Genomic DNA, 23,700 nt, shown 5'->3' with positions numbered 1-23,700 from the left:
TGGGATGCTATTGAAGAACGATCTCAACCACCACAGACAACAGTAACACCGGTAACAACAACAACAACACCACCAACAGCAGCCACATTAGCAACACCTAGTTCAAGCAGTCATACTGCAAATAATGCGAATAGAATGATGATGTAGTTATTTATTATCTTAAGCCATAAAAAGTGTTTGCACACCTTTGTTTATACGCTCATAGCGTGACATGTCTCTTTCATGTTTGAGGTCCTTGAGTTGTTTCTCAAGTCGTTTCTTTTCTTCTGCTTCTCGAGCTAATGTACGTTCATGATCTGCCTTCATTTCATTGATCATCTTGCGGAACTCTTTACGAAGCGTAGCTGTGGTGGCTGTATCTTGACCATAGCCCAAATGCTTTGTCTTTTCTTCTGTCAAGGTTGCTTCGAGTTCTTTGACTTCTTGTGTGAGTTGTTCAATACGTCGCTCATAATTGGATTTATCTGTCTCGAATTCGACTGCAGAACCTGTCAAACGATCGAATTCTCTTAGAATACCTTCATAATTGGCTTCCATAGCCGCGCTTTGTTCAATCCAAGCAGCTTCTTTTTCTGAAAAGATTGCTTGGAGTTGTTGAAGACTTTCTTGATCTGCTGCATGATGTAGACTAGGCGAAGGTTTCTTTGCTTGCTGTAAATCAGCCTCCAATTGTTGAAGCTGAAGGTCCCTGGCATCTAACAGTTTTTGTTTTTCTCGAATCAAATGTTCTAAATCACGGCATGTCGCTGTGAGTTGATCATGTTCTTGACGTAAACCCTCATATTGATGTGTGATTTTCTCCAGATAAGCAGCCTGCTCCCTTAACTGGCCTTGGTATTCTTGTGCTTGTTCTTCTGATTGTTGTTCGTATCTAGCTTCTACATTCCCCAAATCAATCAAGAGACTGTGTCGCTTTGTAGTACGTTCGAGCTTTTCTTTCTCTATTCTCAGTTGGAACACTTGGTCACGGTATTGTTCCATTTCTGCCTTGAGCGACTTTTCTCTGTCCTGCAAGACAGTCGATTGAGACTGTAGTTGACTTGCCTTGATTTCCATCTCTGCTATAGTGGATTTTAATTGAGTAATTTGGTCGTATTCTTTTTGTAATTCGTGTTGCATGGTTGTGTCCAATGCTTGTTGTTGTTGCAGATCCCTGGACGTTTCTTGTGCTACACGTAATTGAAATTCAAGTTTCTTTTGGTTTGTTATGTCTACATGGTGTCTTTCGTCTGCTAATCCTATCTGTTGTGATTGAGCATGTACTTGCGTTTCCAGTATTGATAATAAGTGTGTGGGTGAATGTGTTATTGGCTGTATCTTGTAATTCAGAAGAATCGATTTTAAAGCATGTGTGATTGTCTCCAATTCAGACTGTAATTGCTGTATTTTTTGTTGTGTCTTGATGTCATCCGTATGGACTCCACTCGATGTCTTTTTTTCTAGTTTCTGTAAGCCTAGGCAGAGAATACCTGCTGTATGTTGTAATATCCGATACTGTGCTTCAATTTCTTCTGCCTTGAGTTGATCGAGTTGTTGAGAGAGTTGCTTTACTTTCTTGTCTGCTTGAACTGCTTCATTCCATAAGATCATGACAGATTCTCTGTTCTTGTTAGAAGACAGATTTGATAATGAATGAGATGTTTCTTGAATCTTTTTATCCACTTGTAACTTGGCTATCGCATGTTGTATTCTATTCTTGAGTTTTGTATGGTGCTAATGTTGTTACATTTAGGCTTTTAAGTAAATATACTTTACCTGCTTTAATTGTTCGTAGTCTTCAAAGGATAGAATAGGATATTCTTTTGCGTCAATCACAGCATGCGATACAAGTAATTGCATCAACATGTCTTCTGAATTCATATCTACTTTCTGTTGTTTAGGTGCAGTGTCCAGTTGCTTTAGTTTCCATATGTTTTCTAATTCGTGCGTTAGTTCATCATCCATTGTGGTAGCAGAACTAGAAGAGGATGAAGAAGAAGAAACAGAAGCATAAATAGGTTCATCTAATAAACTCGAATTCGACTTGTTTCCTAGACCATCATTAGATTGAACACATAAGCTACACAAATTTACCATGTGATGCTTTGGCTTGTTGAGAATCTCTGATACGAAAAGGTGAACGAGTAGGTAAAGTAGGCGATACTGAAGATTGACTAGAAGTGCTTGTTCTATTGTTATTAGGAAATTGAAAGAAATGGTTCCTAGTCAACTTCAGACCGTTGGGTCTATCATCACTTTTAGGATTCTATTTAAAATATAAGCTTAAGGCACACTAAATCAACAGCCATTTTACCATCGATATTCTAAAAATAAAAAATAAAAAAAAGAAAAATTTATTTAAATAAATTGAATGGGTGCATTAAAAGCTACTCAATTTAGCTTCCGCTTCGAGTATCTCAGATACGTTAGATTCTCTTTTGAATAAACACATTGTTTCCTCTAGCAACCTTTTTCTTTGACAGAGACAGACACTCTTAAAAGATATCATTGCTATTGAACATTGTATTCATATCTAAAGCCTTGTTTTTTTTTTTGTATATAACAATCAATGCATCTTTTGAAATATAGCAAGATATTCAACACAGACCAAAGAAATTTTTTCTGGAAATCGTATGTATTGGTCAAAAACGTAAAAATTGTTGCCACATACTCGCTTAATAGCATTCATATTGTTAGAACAGTTAGGGCATTATGTTGCTTTCTTTTTTTTTTTTTTTGGTTTTATTCAAAACAAGTTTGAAAAAGAAAGAGAGAAAAAAATAGGCTTACTTGGTAAAATGATGAAGCTTGATAGAATGTTTAGTTAAATGATCTGACATAGTTCAATGTCCGCATCGTGCCATTCAATGCATGTTTGCGTAATACGCGTCTTTTTATTTTTCGCTTTTTCTTTTTATTTCTATATTATGAGCGAACATAGTGATCTTATTTCTCAGTTCGTTAGCATGACATATGCAAACGAATCTCAAGCTAAATTCTATTTAGAAATGAGTGATTGGAATTTACAGGTAAAATCAGAAGCCATGATTTAATCGTATAGACTCATCTATGGTTATAGGCCGCAGTAACTCAATTCTATGACAGTGAAGGTGGTAGTGCTACTACACCTCCCGCTCAATCATCTCCTCAGTTACAAAGACAAGCCCCCACACAACCTACTACTGTGGGTTCAAGTACTACACCAGCCAAAAGAAAGCCAGCACCCACTACATCGTAATGTTGACTCTGATAGCATGAACATACTAAGCAACTAACATGTCTATCTAGATCCAAGATTCGTACATTGAATGATCTTTCTTCTTCAAATACACATGACGACTCAAGTGATGAAGATCATGAGAATCTATATGCAGGTGGTGAAAAGAGGTAAGTCTAGTCTTCAATGACATTTATCAGTTGACTTGTATATCAGTGGTATGGTCGTTCAAGGACCCAATAAGCGTGCTGGTGACAACAATTTGGTGGACCAGATCTTAAGAAAGGCAGCTGAGTAAGTCATAGCCAAACAATGCGCCCTATGCTAATGATATACAGAGGTGGACATGCTTCTGAAGAAGCACCCAAGAAGACACAAAAGAAGCCTTCTTACACAGGTACTGGCTATAGACTAGGTAGTGAAGATGAACCTTCTACTGCTGTTCAACCTGCTTCTCCAGTAGCACCTGTTGATCAAGAAGAAGAAGAAGAAGAGCCTGAATCTGTAAGTGCATGCAAGTAGCATAGCATGACTCATATAGAGTAGGTTACTCGTAACTTGACATTCTGGCGCAATGGGTTCAGTGTCGATGATGGTCCATTGTATGCTTATGCTGATCCTGCTAACCAAGAAATGTTGAATGCTATCAATACTGGGTAAGATAGTTGATGGTCCTACCATATAGCTCATGCCTATTAGTCGTGCTCCTCTTTCATTGCTCAATGTCAGACATGGGCAGCCTGTTGAAGTCCGTGTTGTAAAGCGCCAAGATGAAGACTATACACCTCCTCCCAAGGCTCCTGCCAAGCCATTCTCTGGCACTGGTAACCGTCTTGGCAGTCCTGCTACTTTTGCTTCTTCTCCTCCACCTGGTAGTTTCCCTGCTTCTACTAATTCGCATGCAAGCGCACCTACAGTAGATGCATCGCAACCTACAACAAGTATTCAAATTCGTCTTGCTGATGGCACAAGGTAAACTGAAAAAAAAATTGTATATACGTAACTTACATAATATAGATTGATTGCTAAATTGAATCATACACACACCATTGCTGATGTGCGTCAATTTATTGAATCGTAAGTACTGCTTATTAATACAAAAATAATGATTAATCATCCATAGATCTCAACCTACAACAAGATCTTATGTATTGCAAACTACTTTTCCTGTTAAAGAATTAACAGACAATAATCAAACGGTAAAAGAAGCAGGTTTATTAAACAGTGTCATTGTTCAACGTTTTTAATAAATAAAAAGAGAGAAGGGTGGTTTATTATACAAAGTAATATCTTGTTTAGACAGTATGTAGTCCAAATCAAACTTTAGACTTGTCACATATATCGATTGCCCAAAAAAAAAAAGGGAAAAAAAGGAAAACCATAAAAATCCAAATAGCACTGCGATTGATAACATAAATAGAACACAAGCCTGACTTGCAATATCATTGGTGGAGGAGCGAGTCGGATCCATAAATCTTGCTAAACCAAATCAAATCATCATTATTCAATAAAATCATTCTCATCATATTCATGCTTTTGGACCAAGTGACGGTTAAGAGCATCTCTTCTACTGAAATGAGTGGCACAATGAGAGCAGGCATAAGATCGTTCTCCTCGGTGAACAGTGGCCAAATGGCGGTCTCGATCATGGCGTCTGTCAAAGGCTTTGTGGCATTGGGGACAACCAAATTCCTTAATTCTGTTCTTGTCATGTGTCTTGATATGAGTGTCTAGGTTATAACGACGCTTAGAGACATGATCACAGAGAGGACAGTAGTGTAACTTGGGTTCCTTGGGTTTCTTGGCAGAAGTCTTCTTGGTAGTCTTGGTCTTTTTAGGCTTGATATCATGTGAAGTAGATGCTTTTCGTTTTTTGCCGACTTGTTCTTCTTTAACAGGTGAAGATTCCTTGACTTCTTGCTTTTGGTCTTCTTCTTCTTCGTATTCTGAGCCCATATCTTCGCTTAATGGAGAAGAGGCATCAAATCCCAAGAGTTCATCCATAGACAAGTCTTCATACTTGACATCAGTATTGATAGACTGCTGTGATGAATTGAGTGGAGGAAAGAGAGAATCAGAGTTTTCTTCAGTGACTGTCTCAAGCTTCAAGGTAGGTGATGGCTTAGTGACAGTATGAGTGGGTACAGAAGCCTTTGACTTGTCAAGCAATAAGAGATTGGGATCGCCATTAAACTTGAGTGGGTCATGCGTTAGCTTAGAAATGTCGTTCTCATGATGTTCAAGATAACGAGCACAGATATCATCTTCTTTATTGAGATACATGTTCAGATTAGCTAAGCCAAATGATGCATACATTAAATAAGGTGAGACGTCAGTCAGAGTGTCAAAAAATGGCGGAGTATCGGCTGATGAATGATTGTCAAGAAATGGTGTGTCAATGGATGAATCCAAGTAAGGTGTGTTCATGGTAGGTGAAGTACCAAGAGTAGGTAATTCATTAGGGTTATAGTATGAAGATGAAGCAAACATAGTAATTAGAAAGAAAATAAATAAAATGTGATAAATAATTTTTCAGAAAAAAAAAATGGAAAAAGAAAGATCAAAAATTAGCTTTATTTATACTCATTTGGGTTGATTAAGGGGCGAACATTTGTCATCACTGCGTTGATAATGTGACTTGTGTTTGATGGTCACCATGGCAACCAGCGCTCTTTTTCGGCGTCGGACATTCAACATAAAACCCCACCGACACTTCTTTTGGAAATATTACGTGGTTCTATTTTTCTGTACATCTTGCTTTGATGATTGGATTCCTGTCATTTATTATATATGTAGATGTTACTTACTTTATTGGTTAAATTCATGGGAAATACATGCTTTTTTATTCCTTTTTTATCAGGTCAACAATCCAATTATTGGATATTAATAATCACCCTTCAGATGTCGTGTAACACTCTTTTTGATTCATAATTGGTGGTCCTTCCGTCCTTTGCCTCCCTGTTATGGTTTCCATGACAACGCCATTAAACTCTTTATCTTCTATAAATAATCCGGAACTAAACAAACCAATTCATCATAGAAAAAGACGATTGGTTGTCTCATATCGAAATCAAGATGATCGAGTAAGACGGGGGATTGTGGAGGAAGAAGCTTAATAAAATAGTTTTTTTATTCTCAAAATAGGAGTTTGTACTACATGACACTTTCCGTAATGATTCGAACATTTTGACTCATATTTTTACCATCGTCGATGCCTTTACTCAATTCTATTTTCCTGCTTGACAAAATAAAACCAATCTTTGCATAGATGTCTATGCATACACTGCTCATGTCATACTTGTCTTATTGAAGAGGATAGAGCCATATTCAAGCTAAAGAATCATGGCATTCCACTTATGCCACTTATAAACTCCGCTCACCTGTCATTGTTCTCGTTTCTTCCAGCAGTTCCTATTGGTGGGTTTGCATCTGATAAAAAAGGGCTTTGATTCGATCGTATGGAATGACAGTAAACAAATACTAGGTATCTGATGTGGACTTCCATATTGAGGAAAATGCCAAAAAGAAAGGAAGACCAAGATGATTCTTGCCCCTGAGAGAACAGAACATGGAACTTGATAAATGTGAATGAGCGATCGATGTAAATCCTATGCTGTCATTGTTTCTTTTTTTTTTTGGTAGTCTATACCTTGAGAAGGGGTTCTGGGTGTGAGAGCGTAAGTGTGTTCTTTTAAGGTATAGTAATGCTTCTGTCTAGGAAACGTAATCCTTGTTGCCCTTTTTAGACGAGGGCGGGATATCAAATCCAAAGCTATATAGATAGATGGATACACAAAATGCCACGTTTTCTGGGATAAACTTGGCAAGCTTATTGCCGAGAACATTGGCATTGTATACTTGGCTGCTTTGAATTACAAACATCACGGATAAAAGTAAGCCATGCTGATCCGATTTGCTGCAAAAAAAAAAAGTGCGCGGAATTGACATCGTTGATTGTCTGTAGGTTTCAGATAAAAATCTATCCTGTTTTTTATGCATTTTGTTTTTTCTGGGGGATTATGTGTGCGCTTTTCGAATTATGTTAATATCAGCATAAATGACGCATAGGGTATTGTTTTTAAGCAGAAAGTAAGAAGAGTTGACCATTCGTATGTAAACAAGATCGTAGATCATCAGCTATGGAAATAAGGTGGCGACGTAATTTGACCCTATTTGTTATAAAAAATCGAGAAAATGTCGATACTTTTCGTTTTCTACATTGTATTTGTCTTACGTTACACGAAAGAAATGGTGTAAATCATGCAGTCCTTCGTAAAGAAGAAAACGTTCATGGTAAGAAGACAAAAATGATGAATATGTAACAAAGACATAGGTTGTGGGTCATTGAAGTGAGCTTATATGTGAAAGCAAAGTGTTCAAATGTAAGAGGCACTAGACTATCAATACAGTAGGATTGAGCTACTGAGAACTAAATAATGTATTGTAAAGAGAAAGATGAGTTTGATTTAGATTGAAGTACAGAATATTCATGATAAAGATAATACATGTATATGAGATGAGTACAGTATACTTTTTCTATTTTTTTTTAAGATGGTTGCATTATTTACTTTAACTTAATTTTTTTGTTTGTGGACATGCACATGAGTTTCTTTGAGCCTTTTTAATGTTGACATTTTGGCAGTAAAGATTAGATCATAATTTAATAATTCTTGCTGAGTCTTTTTTTAAAAAAGGGGTTTATCTTACCCAATCTTTTTAGTACGAAACACATTGTTTTAGGGGTAGAATGAACAGACTGTTACTCTTTTTATTTGCTACAGTTATTGTGACCTGTATGAAGAGCATTGCTTACAATAAATTTGAGACAAGACTGGACTGTATGTGTGTTACAACAAAGTCTATTCACTAAAAACTTTGCAAGAATAAGATGATGCTCGAAAAAACAAAATATCAGACACTAAAAAAGAAAAATATCGTTAAAAGCTAACAAGCAACAGAGAATGCATCATCAATGTGTATTAAACTATACTAGATATTGTTGCAAACAAGTTTTAAAATTATTGACAAAGTTATTTTCTGTATATTTGTAGGCACAAAGCATGAAGTACTATCTTTAATTACAACATCAAGAAAAATGGAATCAAATCTTTGCAAGAAATCTATAAAAAAAATCAGGTATGAATATTCAGTTCATAACAAATGGTTACTAGTAATAAACACGTTTTCACTCTTTTAATAATACATGTATGCTTTATTTGAATAACTGCTTTTCTTTCTCCTTTATATTTTCCAAATGCCATATAGTGAAGAAAACACCGTAATCCTTAGTCGCCTGAGAGGTTTATTCTCATGGTATCCTGTGAGAGAGTTAGAATACATTTACCTGATCGAATCATTGAATTTTTGATCTTTTGAAGCAAAGAATTGATGCGAAATTATGTAAAAGAAAATCAACCTTTTTTCGATGAAAACACCAGATTTCCTGCATCAAAAGCCTATGTTTATCTTTATGCACTCATCTATGTTGATACATTGTACGATCTCCTTAAAGTACTTGACTACAGATACATGGCAATGAATAGTTTCTCAGACTGTGTACATGATACTTATTGATTTGCTGATGAGGAAGCGCTGACCAGTTACAATGCTAATATGTGTACCTTTTATGCAAGTGTTTCCAGGTTGAAGAAGGCAATTAGTGAAGGTGAGCATATTTATACCCGAAAGATTCTGGAAAGAAGGTTTGGTTTGAAATGGATTAGAGAGAATTTGGATGAAAAAAAAAAATCAATGAATCTATCACTCGTTGTGTTTCGAATAATATATATTTTTTTTTTACTTAAATAAGCTGTGTTCTTGTAACATCAAGAGAAGGTGTCCAGGTCAATCCAAGTTGTTGTTGTTTTCCAAGTATTCAAGTTGTTGAAATCAGCTAATTGATTTATCATTGTTTATAAAATACTTTTAAAAAGGCAATGAAAACTTTTCTTTTCAATTCAAGTTACTATTGACAACAAGAAAAGGTTTGTTTAATCTTGGTTTTTTTTTTTTCTGTATAACACTTTTAGATAGCACTCAATAAATGCCTTACTCTAAAGACAGTTCTTACAACATTGCTCGCTTGAAATCAGCCTATAATTGGTATCCAGTAGAAGAGTTACAAAAGAACGTTTATGAATTGGAAAACATTGATTTCAATAAGCCCAACCTTCGCGATTCACTCAGAGACAAAATAAAAAAAATTAGTGCTGGTCTTTCTGAAAAAGAACAAGACGCACTCTTTGATATGGAGAAAAGATTTCCTTGTGACAAAGCTTATGTCTATCTTTACGCTTCAGGCTATATCAAGATCTTTTCTGAACTATGGGGAAATCTAGAACGCTTTCAGTCAACCCAAGAAAAAGGAGAAGACATTGTTTCCCCTTTTGAGAGGACAAGCCCCTATCTCCAGCCTCCTCCTTCCTTCCTTTATAAAAGTTTGATGGATCTAAAGATGAAGATTGGCGATGGTGAGCATGTCTATAACTGTACTCGATTTGAAGAAGTTTTTAAGGTTAATTGGGAGTCTGGAGATTCAGAACAGTATACCAAATAATAGTCTCTGCAAATAAAGCTTTTTCTTCTCTATAATGTGTTGCGTTTTATCTTGGATATATTAGCAAAGTGCATAAACATATTGTTATTGATCGAATAGGAAAAGCATTTTTTTTTTAGTGGTCAACAGCATGAACAAGTTTTGTTGTTTTCTATACAATTCAAATTATCTGGAGCGTTTTATGCTATTAAATCCATATGAAAAGACAGCTGATTTGTTTTGCGTTAACTCTCAGTTAGATAGTGATGTTGATAGTCCTGGTGTACTCAATATTGATTAATTTCTCAGCAATCAATCATGCGAAATCTTTTTTAGATATAAATATGCCTGTTTTATTGCAGAAAAATCTTTTTTTCTATTCGTAAAAGCACATAGAAAAAATGCCTTATAGTGAAAATTGTCTAGAACGTTTGTTGGTCTATATGCAACCACTTATCTGGTATCCCTTAAATAAATTCCATGAAGATGTTGCCGCGATAGAAGCGCTGAGCTTTTCAATTCCTGAGGAGAGGAAAATGATACGTAGGCGTATCAGCAGAATCGTTGGAAATGCCGACAAAACAAGAGAATGTCCTTTCAGAATTGATAAACGTTTTCCTGCAGCAACATCTTATGCTTACGTCTACAGCTGGGAATATAGTGAAATCTTCATCAATATGTACAGAATCCTTGATACAAAGATAGATACAGCTGTAGACATGATGTATTTAGGTGTTCAATACGATCGCAAAACGGTGGAAGAACAATCTATCAAGGATTACAACAAAATAATGGATGCTTTTTACGATAATCTTTGGAAATTGAAGAAAAAAATAGCCTCTGGAGAACATATCTACACTACCCACAAATTTGAAAAATATTTCAATTTAAAATGGGATGAATAAAAGAAATTGAGTTAGTCTCTTTTTCGAAAGACAAGTAAACGTTTATTAGTCATAGAAACTCTATACTATTGATGCTAAACAATCTATCTTGGTAATCTCATTAAGAATGACCAAAAATTCCTGTTCGTAGCATGCTTAAAATGCCTTTGCTAGCTAATGGGAATATCTCCTTGAGCTCTTTTTTTTCCCTTCTGAACAGATGTATCAATCAGACTTTGATATGCTCCTCTGCGAATTCTACTTGCCTTCTACAGGAAATGAAACTAATTGATATTTAATTTCCATTTTAATTTTAGGCAGCTCTTGCTCTATTTTCAGTATGCCTAAGCTGCGATTTAAGGATGATGATAAAAAGAAGAAAAAAGACAAGCATCGCCATAGCCACCATAAAAGACACAAAGAAAAACCTTACAAACCACCCACACTGTATGAAGAAGAAAGTGGCTGGGTGCCGCCCTCAACCTCAACCAAATACGATCCAGATCAAGCATGGCGAGAACGTTTGTTTGAAGCCATGATCGATGATGAAGGACAAGATCCGTTTTACTCACAGTATACAGAATCGTATCACCAACCAACAATGGACGATGAAGAATATCGCCAGTACATTGTGGATGGCATGTACAGACGAAAACATGCAGACGAGATTGCTGAGAAGGAACGACGAAAAGCTGAAAAAGAGAGAAGAAAGCAGGAAAAAGAGCGTGCAAGAAAGGAGCAAGAGAGACTGGAGAGAGTGTATCAGCAGCTGGAAACACAGAGAAAGCAAGAGTCTAGTAAGGCATCCTTTATTGAGAAATGGAACAAGCTCGAGTCACTGCAGACAATACACAAAAAGGATGTCCCTTGGCCAATGATTGGAAGAGAATTCACATTAGAAGCAGTGCGTCAATTTGTGATTGATCCTACACTCTCAGAAGCAGAAAACAAAAAGAATGTACGTAAAGAGCAAGCCAGATATCATCCAGACAAGTTCGTTACGCGTTATATGAAGCGTTTCGAAGGATCTGATAAAGAGAAAGAACGCGTCATGACTCATATAAACGAAATCTCTGGATTTTTGAATGAACTATGGTCTCAAATGAACACTACGTGATTTTATTCAACAAGTCTCCAGATACGAACAAGGCCATCGTCACCCACTGTAGACAACCAATCACCATGCTTTTCATTAGGGAACCATGCAACACCATTGATATCATACACACCATGAGCATCGGTTGTTGATGTCACATTCTTATAGATGGGTGAATCTTCATCCTGTGTAGCTTCTATATCCTGAATGCAATAGATTTAATAAAGACACACACACACACATATATATATATATATATATACCTTTTCAAAAATACGAATGCTGTTGTCACCACTGACACTTGCAATGTAATTGTTTACTTTTGACCATGATACAGAATAAACACATCTATCATGGAATCCAGATAATGTACAGATAGACTTCCAAGTAGCTTCACCATTGTGTGTAGGGATACCTTGAGAATTGTTGGGCTTATACATCTTCCAGATACGTAATGTTTGATCATCAGAGGCAGAGACAATCTGGTCTCCTTCAGCATTAAAATCTAATGACCACACAGTAGAAGTGTGTCCCTCTAACGTATCAGCACAGTACCAGTCATCATCATCTTCTTTCCAAATCTTGATAGTATCATCATAACTAGCAGAAGCCAAAATTTCTAATTTAGGATGCCATGCTACCATTTTGACATCCTGTGTATGCTCCTGCAACACACTCAAGCATTCGAAATCGTTATCTGATTCTACTTCCCAAATCCAAACACTCTTGTCACGACTACATGTGGCTAGCAATGCACCTGTAGAAGACCAAGAGACAGACTTGATCTCGTTTTCATGACCTTCTAAAGTAGCCACACATTCCCAATCGTTGTCTCGGGGATCGTTCTCCCAAATACCTGTCGTAGCGTCGAAACTGGCTGTGGCTATTTCATTGCCTGTGGGAGACCAAGCAACACTACGAATAGTACGTTTATGTGCACCTTCTAGTGTCTCGACACAGTGCCATTCTTTAAAGTTGTCATGTGAAGCAGGTTGCCATAAACGGACTGTTTTATCGCCTGAACAAGTAGCAAGTAGCGTCTTTGTTGGGTGCCAAGCTGCTTGCCAAACACGGTCTTGGTGGCCTAGTAGAAGTGTCAGTCAAATCCATAGATATCATAGACTTTACCTTCTAAAGTTGCCAGTAATTCAAGGTGTGGCATAATACTAAAGAGAGAAAAAGGAAAAAAGATGGATAAAACCAAGATTCAATGCCAGATAAGCCACCACACCACACAATCTCATCTGATACCACCTCTTTAATTAACTTTCTCCTCCTCTTTTTTATAAATCCACCCTCCCCTTTTTTACCATAGCAATGGTTACTATGAACATCGATTAGAGGAATTCATAATTTTCCTTTTATAGTACAGATATAACTGCCCGCCAAAATAAAATGACTCCCTGACCAAGGAGCAGTGTCAATAAAAAAAAAGGAGGCACAAAGGAGGGAAATGTATCATTGATTGTCTATTTCTTTGCAAATGCTTGAATTCTCACACATGCTCCTTACTTTTCTGTTTACAAATTCCTCTCCTTTTATTTATTTATTTATTTCAAGGGGGAAAAAAAGTATATAATTGTTTGTTGTTTTAAGAAGTTTTTTTTCCCTTTTTTTCTCTTCCCTTTTTATAGACAAAGATCAAATGAGTGTAAGATAAGCAATAGAAACAGTAGGCATGAAATTAATATGAAAAATAGACTTATACATGCTTGATGGACAATAAATTCACTTCAAGCAAAGAAGCGATTAATTTTTGTCAAGAATTGTGTTCAAAACAAGGCTTCCAAATCAAACAAAAACCACTACAAACAAATCGAGTACGTATGTATATTTAAAATACCGTTGTGTCCATTTCATTGTTCCTAATGACTGTTTAGACTATTCTTGTCTCTATCTACCATGAACAGCAAGAAAAGGACTCTCTCTTGCTAGCTCAAACGGAACGCACTGAATGGATCTTTGTTCCCAAGAAAATCCAATCTCGTATCGACCAACTGCTGGCGGAGAATCCTGACCGCACCGACATGCGAGACATAATTCAACTCGAATTTCCAGACTATAAAGATGGAAATTCAGTTCCAACCAAGATCACGGAACGCGTGCAAAAGCTTATTATGGCATCCACCCGTTTATGCTCTGTTGTGGCTGCTAATGAAGACTGGGCTTCGTGTGTAGAAAACGATTTAATCAAGATGATTGAAAGCTATCGAAAGTGCTGCAAATTACCTCCTCATATGCTGGACGGGTTGGTCGATTTAGAACCACAAAAAGTGTATTCAGATATTGATCAAGCTCATCAAAAAGCACAACATCGGTCTTGTACAAAAAAAGAACAGCAAGAGGTCAAAACGGCACCCAAAAAACGCAAGATGGCAGCAATGACAACAGATGGATTATCTGCTATGATTCCTAGCTGTACGATGTATGTACGGTCTCAGCCATTAAGATCTTTGTCTGAGCCTAGTTCACAGCCAAGCAGACGTACCTTCAATGATTTAATCACAGCTGTTCCTCAACCAACAACAGCTCCATTTGGTCATGTGTTTAATTTGGCTTCACCTATTTCTCCATCCTCGTCATCGATACATCAACGTCTTGAGTTTGCTGGCTATAGCAAGCATGAAAGCATGCTTCAGTCACCACCCATACCTGACTCTATGATGGTCAATAACCATTATTCTACTACAGCAAGAGCATTTTCTGTACAAAACAATGCTTATTCTTATCCCACGACAACAACAACAACAAAAAAAACAACAGCAACAGCAACAGCAACAGCATCAACCACTACCACTGCTATCATGGCTTCAGCGACTGCTTCTGCAGCACAAGGAAACAATATGCAATTCAATTTTGATACAACTTCTTATTCTCAGCAACCTGTAGTCATCCCCCCTAGACAGTCTCCCAATAGCCACTATAATAATATGTATTACCCTCAAACAAATTTCCAACAACAACAGCGTATGATCATGCAACAAGACTATGAACAAAGACAGTTGTTAGAGAACAACAGCAATGTTCATTTACCTATTATTCGTAATCACTTTTATCAACCATCTGCACAACAAGGCCATTCAGCACAAAGTTGGTCCTAATTTTCTCCTTATTCTATACAGAAAAACAAAAAAAAAAGAGATATATGTATATGTAATATTTAATAAATATTTTTTATTATAATTGTGGTATCTGCCGATCGCATTTTTCAATTTCCATTCTAATATAGTGACACAACTCACCAGATCCAACTTGTCGCTTCATCGTCAGCCAATCTTCCAGTAGGCTTTGTAGTAATTTACGCTTGAATTGGGCATCTACCAGTAATTCGCATGCTCTCTGTACGGCACAATCAATATGGCTGTCTGATAACACTTTGTGTACAAAAGCAGCACCCATCAAATTAAAGCAAGCGGATAAGCTCTCCAATGTGTCTGTATGACCATGCAATCCTAACAGTTTATAGCCTGTGTATTCCAAGTATGCTTTAATGTTGTCTGCTAGTGTATATGTGATTTCCCTACAGTATGAAGGGAATGCTTGATCCAGTTTGACGAGTAAGCGAATCATAATAGCAGCCATAGCACGGTGGTTGTCACGGACAGTAAAGACAGCATGATGGAATATGACATCGACTGCAGTTCTTATTCGATTTCGGATATCAATGTCTTCAATTAAGACATACTTGTGTTTGTACGATGCAATACCATGAATCATTTTGTTGTGTAACGTCGTTTCTTGTTTCAAAATGTCTTGGATGGGCATTAGGTCTTCTTCTACATCATCCTGTTTCTTGGGTAATAATAAAAGCCTTAGATGTCGAGTAGAATAGATAGTTCTGGCCAATAGTTCTAATTGAATCAAGGCTGTTCTACATTGGACTTTCATTATGCTACTGGTCTCTATCTTCCAAGTACTCTGGATAACAGTAGATGCGAAATATCTTAACTGAGAACTGGTTTGATAGAGTCGCCAAAGGTCAGCCAAATCAAGAAAGTTTCTAAATATATATATCACCAATTCGTTTGGCAAGCTTAATAACAAACCTTTCTTTTCTTTGACTGTTGTCATAAGGCAGCTCATAGAAAGGATAAAAAAAAGAAAAAAAGAAAGAAAAAAAATAAAATAAAATAAAATCGCCCCCAACTGCATATAGGAGGACAAAGGGAAAAAAGGGGGGCTTCTAAAAAGTTCACATCAAACTTTATTTTATGTATAGTGACTCTTCACAATGGTATAAGAACGCCTTAATGAATCAGACTTTATCACAAATCCACTTTGATCTAGCTTGTCAATCACTTTTTTACCTGTCTGCCAATCTTTAGATTTGCAACAGTCATCTAAAAGTAGTTTCCAAGTGTCTTTTGTTGGACTTAGTTTCATTCGAAGCATATGATCTAGGCAGGTATATGCATCATTTAAGCGGCCATGATTCAGGAATCCAACAATCATAAAGTTAAATGTGGCTCTGTCTGGTCGAATACCAGACTTCATTAAGTTCTGGAATGTCTCCATTGCCTTGCCCAAGTTCATTTGTGCAATATAACCTTGTACTAAGTTAGTGTATGTGTGAATAGTAGGCTTCAGCTGTTCTTTCTTCATGATATCAAATGTCTTTTCTGCTTCTCGCATATTGTCAGCTTGAATCCAACTATTGATGACTGCATTGTATGCATACACATTGGGTGGAATACCCATCTGTCGCACAAGTCCCATCATTTCTTCAGCTGTGTTGGGTGATTTTGTGTTGAAGACAGAATCCACCAATGTTGTTAGAGTAACTGAGTCTGGCTCCATACCCAACTTGAACATGTCTGAAATAATACCTGCTGCCAATGCCATGTCATTTGATTTCACATATCCCTTAAGCATAGTATTGAGCGTCACCATGTCTGGCTTGAGTTGAGACTGAATCATTTGTTTATAAAGTAGAGTTGCAATATGGAGTTCTTTGTTGATAACAAGACCATTAATCATTGTGTTCAAGATAACATCGTTTACTTTGAGTTGAGGATCTTTTTGGATTTCCTGGAATGCTTGAAATGCCTTTTGAGATTGTCGAGCCTTAAAATAGACCTTAATCAGTTGGTTATAGACACCTTCGTCTGGTTTATGTCCTCCCAAGACAGTTTCTCGAACCACTTGTTCAGCAGCAGCAACATCCCTTGTGTGAGCAAAGATAGCCAGCATGCTAACACAAATATAGGTATTGGGTCTAACACTGTGCTTTTGCATTTCTTCATAAATATGGGTTGCATCTCTCAACATGCGTACATCGCTATATCCTTTGATTAAAATGTTGTAAGTAGTAATGTTTAATTTGCGCTTCAATTGTTGATCAACAATCCATTTAATGTCATGCATACGCTTTTCTCGAAACAAATGAAGCAGGTTAGTGTCGAGTATTTTGGTCACCGAGAAAGCATGTTCTGCAATCAATTCTTTAGCGACTTGACTTAATTGTGTGTTCTTGGGCATACATCGATTCATGGTGCGATCAAAATCTCGAATGTCAGGTATCACATTGTACTTTTTGTTGGCTTCCTCGATCAGCTGAATCGCTTCTTTTGTTTTTCCTAGTTGAATATAGGTAGCTAGAATAACATTGAACGATCCAATACTGAGTTGTTGACCTTGGAACTCTTCAGAAGAATACATGGCCAAGATGTCTGCATATTGTGCCTTGAATAGTTTAGCCATAAAATACTCATTGTACTCATGCAAGTTCCATGGATGCCCAGCACGCTTCATGTCATCAAGGACTTGAAGGATACGATCTTCTGTTCCCCAATTCTCTTGTTTCCATAGATCAGCTCGAAGTTTTAAGAAATCGTCTCTTTTCATATGCTGCAATAGGCCTTGAGCATTGATGGCTTGGTAGGTGCTCCATAGATCAGATCCGTTGCGTTGTGGTTGTTGTAACTGGTCTTTATATTTGGCTAATAGGGGAGGGTCTTTGGTTGTTGTTGTGTTGTTTCGAAGGACGCTGTAAAGACAAGGCAGCTGGTTTTTTGGAGGTGTTTGGGAAGTGCATGGGTTGAAAGACGTATGCTGGCACACTGTTGAAGTAGTCTATGCATAGGATTATGTTTGAGTCTCTATAAGTCTATAAAAAAGAAAGCACTGAAAACAGAAAAAATTGCCCGTCAAATTGAACCAGGGCATCAAAAAAAAAAAAAAAAAAAAGACTTGACGGAGTTTTAAAATGAGATAGTTTTTTGAGTTGCAATTTTGAAAAATTGTTTTTTCAGACGATGCTAGTTTTTTTCTGGACGAATCAAGATTAATTTCCAGATGTTTTTTTTCTGCAGAAAAAGAATTAGCTTTTTGGATGAATGAGAGTTTACATTTAGACATTTAACTGTAAAGGGAAATCAATTGTTAGAGAAGCAATATCAAAATGACTGGTTATTGTGGTGTTTTGGGACTTTTTAAATAAAAAGATTGAATATAGAAATTATAAAAAAATAAAGAGACATGTAGAAAGTACTTTGAGACCGTTTATAAATGTTTATTAAGGTAAAAGTTCGAGAGAGATTTTTTATATTCTAGGTTTATATATGATCTGGATTATGTCCTTAGATGTAACCTGAGATAGGACTTGATGAGCTGAAGGCTATATTAGATGGAATAAGAGTATTGGCTTTCTCAATAAAATATACTTTGCGAACCATCTTTACAGTTGTTTATCATTCAAGATGAGATCTGTTTACTGGTTTCTGGATTATATGACTCTATTCCGTAAGAGTGTAAATGTTGATTCAGCTATATCATTGTTTAGAATGAACTCAGTTCTATTGCTATCAAACTATGACTAGCTGGCATAATAATAATAATAATAATATGACAAATGTTCTTGTTATGAGAAAAGATTTATTTGTGATAATATACTTTTTTTTATTTAAAGTCATTTATACCAGATCATCAACAATAGTTAGATTGACTTGTCTGTTATAATGTTTTTTTAACGAGGTTCATCTTATTAAAGAAAAATTAAGTTTTCCATCTGCTATTGGAGGAGCTAGCCAGTGCATTACTGAGGCCTGCAAGGAGCTGGCAACCACCTACGAGAATGCAGTTGTAGAAAGACTTGAAAATATATTGAGAAGATTTTTGCAATATCAAATTCAAATTATGTTTGTTGTAAGAGCTAATAATCACATCCATTTACTCTAAATGCTTAAATATTATGTATATAGTCCATGGCTCCGAAGTACGTCGATGATATTGTTATAAAATATGGATATCAGTATGTATGCCAAGGTGAAGCGGTGTGGCCTGAACAGAAATCACTTGAAGACCCTATGATCAAACGAAGAATCGATGAACTATGCCTGCCACTTAAAAACAAACTCGATGCTAGAGTTAGTATAAAATCATTAGCTGATAACCCTGGCTCTTTTGTTCCTCTGCTGTTTCATATACTGACTGTCTTTGAAAGGGAACATCAGTCTCATAAAGCGTTTGACGTTAGAAGACTTTCTTTACCAAGGCTGTTCAATGTATTCCCTTCACCATCATGCCATTGGCGATCAGTGACAATTTCGGTCAATGCATTAGCAGCATTTCTTCCTGGTCAACCACTCCCCAGAGGGTATAATGATCAGCTGCATTTATTTTACAAGGTATTTGATTTTAGACCACTTAGAATCAAATCGTAAGTACATAGTAGTAAAAAAGGTTTTTACATGATGGTCATTTAAAATATGTTTATTATTAGGATTGAATCTTTATTACCCACTGGAAAAAATAAGAGGCTCTTTGGTAACCTGATCAGATCAGACGGTTTTTCTGTTGGTTTTGTTTTTAAGAAACGAACAATCACAGAAAAACGTTTAACCAAGCAAATTAATCAAGTTGATCTGATCCTGGATAATTTTGAACAGCATGAAGTTGACAGCCACTATTTACCAATAGCCGTAGATCCAGGAAGAAAAAGGGTCTTCACTGCATTTGCTGGTTCAAGTGGTAATATTAACGACTTCAGACAATGTTCCATCAAGGAATGTTACCACTTGACAGGCTCTACAAAATTCTCAGCAGAGCAAGAGAAGAAAAAGAAAGCATGCGGTATTAAGACGATTGAAACAAATATACCCACCAATAAGACTGCCAATGAATCACTGTATATGGAGTATACCATTTATATGCTCAAAAACATTGGTCGTATTCTCAGTTTTTACAATCAAGAAACTGCAAAAGAAACCTTTTTCTTATACCAGGGTCGCCAACGAGCACCGGAGCAAATGGTGAAAACGTTTTTGGATGGTACCAAGAAATACAACAAGAAATCAAGAGGAAACAAACGAAAAAGAGCAAAGATCAAAGGGAAGCGGAAGAAGAAGGGGAATAAGTCTGGAAAGAAGGATAAAGGAAAGAGAAAAATGGCACTGAAAACAATAAAAACAAGGTAAAAAGTTACTTGGGCATGGCTACGATAATTTTTATACTCATAAGTTTATGGTACTTAGAGAAAGCAATTTCTTTCGGTACAAACAGAAGGTACCGCTGATAGTATCTGGTAGTGGCATGTTTGGGAAGGATTATGTGAAGATGAAAACGGTCCGGACTGGTGTCACTGGTCTTCTATACAGAACGTTGAAAAGAAGAGAGAGGACTGGCGACTTACTTGTTGTGGACATTGATGAATATTTGATGTCCCAAATATGTTCCAAATGTGAAAGTAGGACTTTAGGTGGTATTAGTGGTGCCCGCGGTAATAGTGTTCTCGTTTGCAAGACGTACAGAACATTATGGCAGCGTGACATCAACGCTAGTTTGAATATGATGAACATTGCTAAGTCAATTTGGAAGGGTGAAGGCCGTCCAGAACGATTCAAGAGAAACTAAGAAAAAGCAATAATCGCCGTAATGAACACGGTATTTCCTTTGGGAACTAAGATTGTCATAGGTAAAATCATCTAACACTATTGTACCTTCTCTAATAATTCTCTGTTTAATTTCACTTTATTTCGTCCAAAATAGGTAAGAAAAACATCTGGAAATTAATTTTGATTCGTCCAGAAAAAAACTAACATCGTCTGAATTCAAAGTAGAAATACTGTAACAAGCTCGGATCTCCAAGCTACTTCAACAAAAGTTATACATATTTTTTTACTCATTTAATGATGTAAGGATGAGAGCAATTGAATTAGTATAATATATGATACAAGTAAGAATTCAAATTGATTTGTTTGGCATCATAATAGCACATTATTGCGTTACATTTCCAAAAAAAAAAAGAAGAAGCATTAGCTGAATAAAGAAAGCTTTGGTGCGTCTTTTGAATGCTTGACTATGGTAATAGCTCCATTTTTCAGCTCACAAAGTAGAAGAAAGTGTCTAAAATCGAAATCTGAAAAAAATCCAAAGGGGTTTACCTTAAAAATTTGCTGCGAAATTACCATTTTAAACAAATTGGCTCTTCATTTCCTAAAATGCCATGCTTCTTGGCATAGATGGTTTATTCATCCTTTATGAATTGAAAACTGTTGAAAAAGACTTACCGATACATGTACATCAAATCAAATTGAACGTTTTACGCTATTTTAAGCACTGAATGAAAAGATCTTACAATACACCAGTATTTTTATATCAGAAAGAAAAAGAAATGAAATTTTGGTTACTTGGCTTGATCGAAGCAAATAATAATGCATTAACGCTTTCTAGGTGACTGTATTTAAATCCTAATGTTTTTATTTATTTTTTTCTTCTCCCCTTTCTTTTCTTTTCTTTTCTTTTTTTATTCTAACTTTATGATGCTTTCGACAAAAGACGATTATAAAGTTGTTATTGCCTACGACTTTGGTACAACTTATTCAGGGGCTTCTTATGCCTTTACTCACAACACAACGCCTGAAGTATTCGATGTCCAAAAATGGTAATTCCTACTCTCCTCTTCTTATAATTAAATTTTATAGGCCACACAAGGGAGGCAACTTCTATCCCAAGACACCTACTTTATCAGCCTATAAACGATCTGATCCATCCAAAATGATTGAATGGGGTCATGGCGCCAAGAAACTTATGCTTAAACCACAAGCCGCCAAGGAAAATATCACCCTTGCCAACTTTAAACTCAATTTAGACGAGACACTCCAGCGAGGTGTAGCAGAGAATCAAAAGTAACTTATTATTCAGGTCACTCAGTGGCTCACTTTTTAAACATAGATCGGCTGTAAGTAATATTGCAGATTACTTGAAGGCATTACACCAACATGTTTTGGAAGACGTGACAAGAGGATTTGCCAAGAATTATGATCCAGATACATTTCGTTATTGTTTGACAGTGCCTGCCATGTGGTCTGACTTGGCAAAGAACTCCATGCGCCGTGCAGCCATCAAGGCCGAATTGATTAAAAAGGAAGACCCTCAAGATAGACTGATTTTGATTTCAGAGCCAGAGGCTGCTGCCCTGTACTGCGAACGTATGTGTGAACAAGTGAATCTGAAAAAGGGAGATCGCATGATGATTTGTGATGCTGGTGGCGGTACTGTGGATTTGATTGTGTTTGAAGTGATGAATGATTCTATTCAGAGTAACAACAGACTTAAGGAAGTCACAAAAGGTATGGGCGAGAGTTGTGGTAGTGTTTTCCTGGATCACAACTTCAAGACATTGATCATGGAAAAACTGGGCAAACAAGCAAATCATATACCGCCTGCTGCTATCAACAATCTGATGGATCAATTTGTAGACAATATCAAGCCTGAATTTGATGGTCTAGATGATCATTATCTAAGCTTGCCAGTGTCTATCAACCTGGATCAACTCAATACACACGATGATAGTCTGGATGAAGGCACTATGGTATTAAGAGCAGATGAATTGAAACAAAAAGTATTTGAGCCGGTTGTTCAGCGTGTAGTAAGTTGATAAATGACAAGCATTGTTGTATATTTACCAAAAACAGTTATCGTTGATTGAGAAACAGTATAGCCAAGTACCTGATCAAAAGGTGTCCTGTGTATTTCTTGTAGGTGGATTTGGTTCTTCCAATTATTTGTTTCAACGTATACAAGAAGCATTTGGACATCAAATCCAACAAATTCTATGTCCTCCAAGAGCTCCTATGGCTGTTGTTCGTGGTGCAGTCTATTTTGGACTAAATCCAAGAGTGATTAAATCTCGCGTGTCTCGCCGTACTTATGGTATTAATGCAGGCCTACCATTTGATGAACGCCTGGATCCTATTTCATCTCGAGTTGTTCGTCCTGATGGTAGTATACGATGTACTTCTCGATTCCTCATGTTTGTTAAAAAAGGCGATGTGTTACCAGTGGATCATTGTATTCGAGAAAAGATGTTTGTGTATTATGGTATGATGAAGGCGACAGACATCATGCTGTATGCTACAGAAGATGATAAAGAACCACGCTACTTTGATGAGCCGCAAGTCAAACAAGTGGCGGCTATTTCAGTGCCAATTCCTCGATTACCCAATGTTGCTCATGGTGAACGTATTGCTTATACTGTCAGGTAAAGAGACACAAACCTAAAGATTTTTATTCACTTAAATTAGAATGTACTTTGGTCTAACTGAAATTCGAATGGAAGCTGATTTTGGCACAGGTATTGTGCATAAAGCTCAATGTACATTTGACGCATCAGATCGATATGAAGATGAAGATTAACACAAATGATTCCCCCTTGCTTCTCTTTTATATATATATCTATTGTACATCTTTAAATACATATAATTCCTTTAAAAACTGTATATTTTTTTTTTGAACAATTAAATACATTGAATAAATTATTACGATAAGTGTTATTATTTAGTAGTAGCTGTTGATACTTTAGGCGATGAATCAGTTTGTTGAGGTGATGGTGTTTGATTCTTTTCATATTCATGGGATCTTCTATCGGATTCATAAGGATACATCTTGGAATGAACATGACGAGGTTGCCATTCATAGTGTTGAGCATGATAAACATTATAATGATCAGCACCAGCATTTGAAGTAGGTGGTGGAGGCAAACTAGCATACA

General features: G+C 36.5%; 12 protein-coding genes across 12 annotated transcripts; 8 read left to right on the top strand and 4 right to left on the bottom strand.

The window, feature by feature from the left end:
- Positions 1-142: 142 nt before the first annotated feature.
- On the bottom strand, positions 143-2,326 carry B0P05DRAFT_526940 (Up-regulated during septation-domain-containing protein). Its single transcript, XM_051576488.1, has 4 exons — positions 2,294-2,326; positions 2,074-2,245; positions 1,756-2,030; positions 143-1,713 (listed from the first exon to the last, which is right to left on the bottom strand). Exons 1-4 carry the CDS (start codon positions 2,294-2,296, stop codon positions 160-162), a joined length of 2,004 nt encoding a protein of 667 aa, XP_051438407.1. The 5' UTR covers positions 2,297-2,326; the 3' UTR covers positions 143-159.
- A 494-nt stretch (positions 2,327-2,820) lies between these two features.
- B0P05DRAFT_526936 (uncharacterized protein) lies at positions 2,821-4,467 on the top strand. The gene is made up of 9 exons (XM_051576487.1): positions 2,821-3,008; positions 3,059-3,213; positions 3,268-3,366; positions 3,413-3,490; positions 3,535-3,700; positions 3,743-3,852; positions 3,896-4,168; positions 4,214-4,273; positions 4,320-4,467. Exons 1-9 carry the CDS (start codon positions 2,826-2,828, stop codon positions 4,441-4,443), a joined length of 1,248 nt encoding a protein of 415 aa, XP_051438406.1. The 5' UTR covers positions 2,821-2,825; the 3' UTR covers positions 4,444-4,467.
- Positions 4,468-4,696: 229 nt separating this feature from the next.
- B0P05DRAFT_503977 (uncharacterized protein) lies at positions 4,697-5,737 on the bottom strand (the record flags this gene model as incomplete). Its single annotated transcript, XM_051575485.1, has 2 exons — positions 5,111-5,737; positions 4,697-4,996 (listed from the first exon to the last, which is right to left on the bottom strand). The coding sequence occupies exons 1-2, from the start codon at positions 5,684-5,686 to the stop codon at positions 4,697-4,699; spliced, it is 876 nt and encodes a 291-aa protein (XP_051438405.1). The 5' UTR covers positions 5,687-5,737.
- A 3,502-nt stretch (positions 5,738-9,239) lies between these two features.
- Positions 9,240-9,752, top strand: B0P05DRAFT_583821 (uncharacterized protein; the record flags this gene model as incomplete). The annotated part of the gene is made up of 1 exon (XM_051582289.1): positions 9,240-9,752. The coding sequence occupies one exon, from the start codon at positions 9,240-9,242 to the stop codon at positions 9,750-9,752; it is 513 nt and encodes a 170-aa protein (XP_051438404.1).
- A 326-nt stretch (positions 9,753-10,078) lies between these two features.
- On the top strand, positions 10,079-10,665 carry B0P05DRAFT_526931 (uncharacterized protein; the record flags this gene model as incomplete). Its single annotated transcript, XM_051576486.1, has 1 exon — positions 10,079-10,665. A coding segment is annotated over exon 1 (500 nt), but the record flags the coding sequence as incomplete, so codon positions are not given.
- A 200-nt stretch (positions 10,666-10,865) lies between these two features.
- Positions 10,866-11,996, top strand: B0P05DRAFT_526930 (uncharacterized protein). The gene has a single exon (XM_051576485.1). It carries the CDS (start codon positions 10,956-10,958, stop codon positions 11,730-11,732), a length of 777 nt encoding a protein of 258 aa, XP_051438402.1. The 5' UTR covers positions 10,866-10,955; the 3' UTR covers positions 11,733-11,996.
- Positions 11,445-13,222, bottom strand: B0P05DRAFT_260167 (WD40-repeat-containing domain protein). Its single transcript, XM_051573363.1, has 3 exons — positions 12,840-13,222; positions 11,975-12,795; positions 11,445-11,914 (listed from the first exon to the last, which is right to left on the bottom strand). Exons 1-3 carry the CDS (start codon positions 12,871-12,873, stop codon positions 11,735-11,737), a joined length of 1,035 nt encoding a protein of 344 aa, XP_051438401.1. The 5' UTR covers positions 12,874-13,222; the 3' UTR covers positions 11,445-11,734.
- Positions 13,223-13,338: 116 nt separating this feature from the next.
- On the top strand, positions 13,339-14,894 carry B0P05DRAFT_526928 (uncharacterized protein). Its single transcript, XM_051576484.1, has 2 exons — positions 13,339-13,535; positions 13,592-14,894. The coding sequence occupies exon 2, from the start codon at positions 13,739-13,741 to the stop codon at positions 14,810-14,812; it is 1,074 nt and encodes a 357-aa protein (XP_051438400.1). The 5' UTR covers positions 13,339-13,535; positions 13,592-13,738; the 3' UTR covers positions 14,813-14,894.
- Positions 14,889-17,462, bottom strand: B0P05DRAFT_463402 (uncharacterized protein; the record flags this gene model as incomplete). Its single annotated transcript, XM_051574165.1, has 2 exons — positions 14,889-15,744; positions 15,973-17,462. 2 exons carry the CDS (start codon positions 17,460-17,462, stop codon positions 14,889-14,891), a joined length of 2,346 nt encoding a protein of 781 aa, XP_051438399.1.
- Positions 17,463-18,990: 1,528 nt separating this feature from the next.
- On the top strand, positions 18,991-19,518 carry B0P05DRAFT_526917 (uncharacterized protein). The gene is made up of 3 exons (XM_051576483.1): positions 18,991-19,163; positions 19,234-19,368; positions 19,432-19,518. Exons 1-2 carry the CDS (start codon positions 19,016-19,018, stop codon positions 19,248-19,250), a joined length of 165 nt encoding a protein of 54 aa, XP_051438398.1. The 5' UTR covers positions 18,991-19,015; the 3' UTR covers positions 19,251-19,368; positions 19,432-19,518.
- B0P05DRAFT_446961 (uncharacterized protein) lies at positions 19,433-20,495 on the top strand (the record flags this gene model as incomplete). The annotated part of the gene is made up of 3 exons (XM_051573821.1): positions 19,433-19,676; positions 19,902-20,121; positions 20,189-20,495. Coding segments are annotated over 3 exons (771 nt in total), but the record flags the coding sequence as incomplete, so codon positions are not given.
- A 974-nt stretch (positions 20,496-21,469) lies between these two features.
- On the top strand, positions 21,470-23,510 carry B0P05DRAFT_625058 (uncharacterized protein; the record flags this gene model as incomplete). Its single annotated transcript, XM_051583465.1, has 4 exons — positions 21,470-21,591; positions 21,632-21,835; positions 21,894-22,578; positions 22,625-23,510. 4 exons carry the CDS (start codon positions 21,470-21,472, stop codon positions 23,192-23,194), a joined length of 1,581 nt encoding a protein of 526 aa, XP_051438396.1. The 3' UTR covers positions 23,195-23,510.
- Between the last annotated feature and the right edge of the window lie 190 nt (positions 23,511-23,700).

The sequence above is a fragment of the Gilbertella persicaria genome (genome assembly GCF_025201335.1).
Source record: "Gilbertella persicaria strain CBS 190.32 chromosome Unknown B0P05scaffold_5, whole genome shotgun sequence".
Taxonomy (NCBI): domain Eukaryota; kingdom Fungi; phylum Mucoromycota; class Mucoromycetes; order Mucorales; family Choanephoraceae; genus Gilbertella; species Gilbertella persicaria.
The sequence above is the reverse complement of the archived record's forward strand: the minus strand, read 5'-3'. Positions and strand labels throughout refer to the sequence as shown.

Coding starts and splice junctions, on each gene's coding strand:
- B0P05DRAFT_526936 (XM_051576487.1), top strand. CDS start 2,826: ATGTCCGCATCGTGCCATTCAATGCATGTTTGCGTAATACGCGTCTTT. Junction 3,009..3,058: donor TGAGTGATTGGAATTTACAG/GTAAAATCAGAA, acceptor CTATGGTTATAG/GCCGCAGTAACTCAATTCTA. Junction 4,169..4,213: donor CGTCTTGCTGATGGCACAAG/GTAAACTGAAAA, acceptor TACATAATATAG/ATTGATTGCTAAATTGAATC.
- B0P05DRAFT_260167 (XM_051573363.1), bottom strand. CDS start 12,873: ATGCCACACCTTGAATTACTGGCAACTTTAGAAG. Junction 12,796..12,839: donor ATTACTGGCAACTTTAGAAG/GTAAAGTCTATG, acceptor CACTTCTACTAG/GCCACCAAGACCGTGTTTGG. Junction 11,915..11,974: donor GCATTCGTATTTTTGAAAAG/GTATATATATAT, acceptor TATTGCATTCAG/GATATAGAAGCTACACAGGA.
- B0P05DRAFT_526928 (XM_051576484.1), top strand. CDS start 13,739: ATGCGAGACATAATTCAACTCGAATTTCCAGACTATAAAGATGGAAAT.
- B0P05DRAFT_526917 (XM_051576483.1), top strand. CDS start 19,016: ATGATCAAACGAAGAATCGATGAACTATGCCTGCCACTTAAAAACAAA.
- B0P05DRAFT_526940 (XM_051576488.1), bottom strand. Junction 2,031..2,073: donor ACAAGCCAAAGCATCACATG/GTAAATTTGTGT, acceptor ATGATGGTCTAG/GAAACAAGTCGAATTCGAGT. Junction 1,714..1,755: donor ACTACGAACAATTAAAGCAG/GTAAAGTATATT, acceptor TAACAACATTAG/CACCATACAAAACTCAAGAA.
- B0P05DRAFT_526930 (XM_051576485.1), top strand. CDS start 10,956: ATGCCTAAGCTGCGATTTAAGGATGATGATAAAAAGAAGAAAAAAGAC.